General features: G+C 42.8%; 1 protein-coding gene across 1 annotated transcript in view; it reads left to right on the top strand.

The window, feature by feature from the left end:
• The first annotated feature begins 556 nt into the window (after nucleotides 1–556).
• The window catches only part of LOC145398740 (protein turtle homolog A-like), a 357131-nt gene continuing 351687 nt past the window's right edge, over nucleotides 557–6000 (top strand). The window contains exons 1-2 of the mRNA XM_080271540.1: nucleotides 557–662; nucleotides 757–886. Of these exons, the coding sequence (XP_080127666.1) occupies nucleotides 557–662; nucleotides 757–886 (236 nt within the window). The remainder of the gene's footprint in view (nucleotides 663–756; nucleotides 887–6000) is intronic.

Here is a 6000-nt window from a genome sequence, read left to right as displayed (position 1 = left end):
ATTTTCACTCAGTGCAGCAAAAGCATAGATCTGCTGCTTGAGAAGATGTGAGACTGTTCCAGGTTGAGGTGGAGACAATCTGGTGATTTAAATTTCGTAAAAAAAAAAAAAAAAGTTTTGCTGATCTTGCAAAAGATTCAACGACATGACATGATAACCCTCCTGGTAATACCGTAGGAGCAGTCTTGAATGAGACAACTTTAGCATGTGTTCATTATGAACGGTGGGTATCATTGCCGTAGAGGCACATCTGAAAGTATGTAACACCTAGAGGCATTGCTGGACATCACTGCACTCACACACACACACACACACACACACACACACACACACACACACACACACACACACACACACACACACACACACACATACACACACATAATGCCTAAATACTCATAGCATATGTAGGCGATGAAAAGATAATTATGTTAATGATAATGAAGAGAATGATAAATGAAAGATATTCTTATTCCCTCTCTACCGCTAACTCATTCTTCCTCGCAGTCCTAGAGGTGGAGCTGACGGGCCTAAAGAGTGGGTCTGCTCTGCAGTTATGTTGTTTCTGCTGCTGCCACTGCTGCTGCTGCTGATGATGATAATGATTATTCTCTCTCTCTCTCTCTCTCTCTCTCTCTCTCTCTCTCTCTCTCTCTCCAATAGTCTTAGTCGTGGAGGTGATTGGGGCCTTATGGCAGAGTTTCTAAACCTATTTCTGTATCTCTTTAAATCTATTTCACTCTCTCTCCCTCACAGTCACAGTGGTGGAGGTGACGGGCTTAAGAGGTGGCTCTGCTTCGTTACCCTGCGACATCTCTCACCCGCCAGAGGACTCCATCTACCTCCTCCTCTGGTTCACCGACAGACTCACCACACCCATATACAGGTCAGTCAGGCTCGTATATAACCCTCCATCCTTTCGCTGATTGTAGTGCAGTCTTTAGGAGATTTTACATTGACTGGCAAAGTAAATGGTTTCTTGTAGTCCAGTAAACCATTGACTACTTTGGTTGCAATCATGGAAACAAATGGTGTCCTGGTGATGTAGCGGGTTAAGGCATTGCAACTGGATGTGGCCCATATAGATCGAAATACATGGGATGGATTGAGTTTATTTTTCACACAATACCACTCAGGGAAAATAACTGGCCACTCTCGCCTTATATCTGGACTGAATAGCCCAACCGTGGGTCCGTACGGTTCTGACAGGGCAGTAAATTATTAGATAGATAGGTAAATTGATTGAAAGCTAGATTGATAGATAAATCCGATAACTTGGGAGGAAGGGAAGGTCGTGTGTTAGTGCTCAGGCAACAAACGTTCCCCTCATCAGTCCCGTGTTACTCCTTCCGAGATGGAGGGGTCCGAGGCTCGGCTACCATAGTTCAGTACATCAAACGATAGAAAACCTGCCTTTTTCCTCTGATAGCGGTACTTGAGCGAAAAACTTTGATTCACTTTTGTGGAACTGAACTTATTCAGTAACTACTATGCTAGACTTCCGGACATCTCACTGGATGTCCTGAAATACATTTTTTTTTTTTTTTTTTTAAAGCAGAGAAGAAGGAGCCAGAGAATAACAGCCTGAAAGACTGTCCTCTCCAAGAAGAAAAGAAATAACAGTGAGCCAAATTCAAGATCCATTCATTTCGAGATGCCTGAAGATTTTACATTTAAAAGACTACTTGGTCAGAGGCAGAGGAAAATACAGACAGAGGAAGACAGTCCCATAGCTGAACTGTTGTATACATGAAGGACTGGACTTATCAGTTAACTCTTGCACTTGACATCTCAATGACTTTAGATCGAGCCTGACATAAATCTTTAGTTTCAAAATTGCCCGCTCCCTGTTTCTGTCCTATCTGTGCCTTCGTCTCTAGCTTCCTTTCTGGATGTTCTGTGGCTGTTGTTGTTGACTGCTACCGATCTTCTAGAACTAACAGCACTAGTGTTCCTTCGGGTTCTGTCTTATGACAAACTCTCTTCCGACTATTCATCAACGATCATCTGCTCTGTACATCTAACCCTGTCCACTCATATCCTGATGACTCCACCCTTTGCCTTTCCTTTCGCGTCGCACATCGTCCTTACAGCAGTTACTTTAACAAACACGAGATGAGCCTAGGGCACGTCTAATTTCCGACCTGGCTTATACCTCTGATTGGGGTAAAGGTAACCTTGTTGTTTTTAATGCATCCAAAACCCAGGTCCCACATCTTTCGATCAACCAGTCCTTGTATGCTATTGTGGATATTCTAATCCACCCATCAGTTACCTCCGCTAAGGAGGTTATGTTTTGGCCCGCGTTGGTTTGTTTATCTGCCTGTTAGCAGGATTACTCAAAAACTTATGAACGGCTTTGGATGAAGTTTTGTGGAAGGGTGGGCCATGGTCCAAGGAAGAAATGAATAAATTTTAGGGCAGATCTTCAGCACAATATCCCCAAAAGATCTCAGCGAATTTCAATGAAATTTTGTGGAAAGATAGGTCATGGACCAAGAAAGAATTGATTAAATTATCGGGCGGATCAGGATTCGAATCCTGATCCGGGATTACCAAAAACGTTATGAACGGATTTTGATGAAATATTTTGGAATGGTGGGCCATGGGCCAAGTAAGAAATGACTAAATTTGGGGACGGATCTGGATCCGGATCCGGAGTATCCCGCACAATATCTTCAAAATTTCTCAATGAATTTCAATGAAACTTTGTGAAAACGTTGGCCATGGATAAAAAGAGGAATTGATTAAATTTTTGGACAGATCCTGATCCTGATCCTATATAAACGGATCCGCATCCGGAACCTTTTTAATGGCAACGTCTTTGGCGGAGTTATGTACTCTTTTAGTGCTTTCTGTTTCAAGTGTACTTTAATATATCCGGTTTTTCCTCCCTGTACTAAAGTAATCTCCTTACTTCGTATTCTCTTCCACTGTCCAAATCAATTTGTCTTTTTGCATCTTGATTTAATGTATATGACATGAAAAATGACTTTCCACCGAATTCTGGCTGTGTGTGTGTGTGTGTGTGTGTGTGTGTGTGTGTGTGTGTGTGTGTACTAGCATCAGGTTAGTGTTCCCCACGTGCTTTTGTATAAAAGGAAGTATTATGTATGCCAGTGTGTGTTTAGATGCATACTCGTATGTCCATGCGTATCTATGTGTATGCCTGTGCGTATGTGCTCGCTTATGCATGTCCGAATCGTAAGCACCATTGTTGACTGTTGTGCCGTGGCGTGCATGTGTGGAGGGCCGAGGGTTAATGAGGATTGGCCCTCCTTAATGGATGTTTCGCTAAGATAATGTGACAGATTTTGTGAGTGCGAGAGGAGGGAGGAACGGGGGCAAAGAGAAAGAGAGGAGGAGGGGGAGGAAGGGAAAGAGGAGGAAAGGAACAGGGAGGTGGAATGAAGAGTGGAAATTAAAGGACGGGATGTGAGAAAGGAATGGTGGTGGAAAGAAACAGGGAAGAGGTGAGTAAGTATGGGGCAGGAGGCAGGAAGCACAGAGGTGGAGAGAAAGAGGGAGAAAGAAGAACACTGTAGGAGAGAGAGAGAGAGAGAGAGAGAGAGAGAGAGAGAGAGAGAGAGAGAGAGCAAAAAATTCTACGGAGATCCTATGCCGGCCACCAGGAGCTGCTTTTTTTAGTCAAAATGTGATCGCTCATTAAATGTAGTTAAAGTTTTTCAATCGTGATGGAACCAAGTTTTTTCACATCAGCGAATTTTTTGCGATTTTTGTGCCAATTTTGGTACGATTTGAATGTGTAATTTCGGCTACCCAAAATACACACACACACACACACACACACACACACACACACACACACACACACACACACACACACACACACACACACACACACACACACGGGTACTGCTATAGTATAATAAATGATGACAGAGTACGCTAAAAAAAAAAAAAAAAAAAAAAAGTGGCAGTGAAACAACAAAGGTCACTGGAAGAGGAAGTGGAGAGAAGAAGAGAAACAGCGACGAAGAAAATGAAGAGAGGAGAAGAGAAAAATGGAGGTAGAACAAGACTGAAAGACGAGGGAGGATAAACAAAATAGTACAAGAAAAAGGAAAATGGAGACAGAGAAAAAAAGAGGAATGTAGAGGCTGGAGGGAGACTGAAAAAAAAAAAGAAACTAAAAAAGATGGAAGGAAAGAAATAAGAGGAAAGGAGGAAGAACAGCAGAGAATAAGGCGGGACGCGGAAAGAGAAGACAGGAGCATGGAAACAGTGAGGCGAAGGAGAAAAGAGGGGAAAAAAGGAAGAGCAAGCAAAGAATTTGAGATAGATCAGACTAGGTAATGAGCAGAGAAGGGGGAAAAAGAAGGAAATGTGGAGGACGGTGGATTAAAAAAAAAAAAAAGGAAATATGATAAGAGAGAGAGAGAGAGAGAGAGAGAGAGAGAGAGAGAGGAAGATTAAAGTGTCCGAAAAGGGGGGAAGAGAAGGGATACGGAAAGGTCTAAAGAAATGATGAAAGAAGAATACAAGAAGATGAAGAGGAGAGAAGGGAAGAGGTAAAGAGGGAGGAGGAGAGAAGAAGAAAAGCGAAGTGGAAGACCGACAGCTTGGGCGAGCACAGAAAATTAAAAGAAAGAAAAAAATAAAGAGAAAGAGAGGAAGGAGCGGGAGGGAAACTGTAAGAGAGAGATAACAGATAAGAGAAAATCGAAAACAGAGGGAGGAAGAGAGAGAATCGGGACACCTTTTCAGTGTTTTCCAGTGTTTTTTTCAGTGTTTTTTCAATGCTTTTAGTATTTCAGCTGGACTTTTTGTTTCAGTAACACGAGAGTAGGCCAGCATGTTCTCCAATACAAGTTTCTCTGTCGGCACCAAGCTACATGCACAGTACACACTACACTTTCTTTTCAAAATGAAAAAAGAATAATGGTGTCTAAGAACCAAGCCTCGGAGTCGCCAGGGGGGACCATGAATGCCCCCACCATCCGCCCCTCTCCCGGTGGTGACGACTCAACGAACTGCCTGGAACCACTGTCTGACTCACTTCTTCATTTCTGCAACATTAGCGGCCTTTCCTTTAAATTTCTGTCTGTTGACCATCACCTCTCCTCCTCTAAACCTCGCCTTCTCTTCTTAACTGAGACTCAGCTGTCTGGGGCAACTGACAGCAAACCTTTTTCTGTATCCTTCTACTTTCTCTATACACATTTCAAAGCCAAAGGTGGCTGTTGTGTATATATATGCAATGACTTATCTTGTTCTCATGTTCCTGAACTTGATTCTCCAGAATTCTCTACTCTCTGGCTTCGGCTTTCTTGTGATTCTTTGAATTAATATATCTGTGCTGTTTACCTATCCCGTAATTCTACTATGAAAATTTTTTTGACTGTCGTTAACAATGGAACACATTCTATCCATTTCTCCTTTCTTTGAAATCTCCATTCTAGATTTTAATGTTCACCACCACCTATGGCTTTCCTCTCCTTTCACTGATCCACCTGGTGAATAAGCCTATATCTTTTCTATCCTTAATGACCCTGAGCAGCGTGTACAGCACCCTGCCTTTATTCCAGACCGCCTTGGGGAGAGCTCCAACATACTTGACCCCTTCCTTACAACTAATCCTTCTGCTAACACTGTTAACCTTTCCTTTCTTTAGGGCTTCTTCAGTCACAGTCTTATTGCCTTAACCTGTCCAATTGCTCTGGTACGGCCTGTGGACCCTCCAAAGAAACGTCAATTATGGCACTTTGGAGCTACTGATTGGGAGGTCCTCAGGCAGTACTTCTTTGATTTTCCATGGAATGATTATTGCTTCCATGGCAGGGAGCCATCTGATTGTGCCTCGCGCATTGTGAAGGTTATTCTTTCGGGCATGGAAGCATACATTCCCTTCTCATATCCTTTGACTAATGCAAGAAATCCTTGGTTTAATCACACTTGTTCTAATGCTGTCCACAACAACAAGAAGGCCTATAAATGGTACAAGAGCCAAGCCACCCCTGAATCACAACTTTTTTATGT

The sequence above is a fragment of the Coenobita brevimanus genome, chromosome 5, assembly GCF_032717465.1.
Source record: "Coenobita brevimanus isolate Jiangsu-jjx chromosome 5, ASM3271746v2, whole genome shotgun sequence".
NCBI classification, from domain to species: domain Eukaryota; kingdom Metazoa; phylum Arthropoda; class Malacostraca; order Decapoda; family Coenobitidae; genus Coenobita; species Coenobita brevimanus.
Note: the sequence above shows the minus strand (reverse complement) of the source record. Positions and strands in the feature narration are given on the sequence as shown.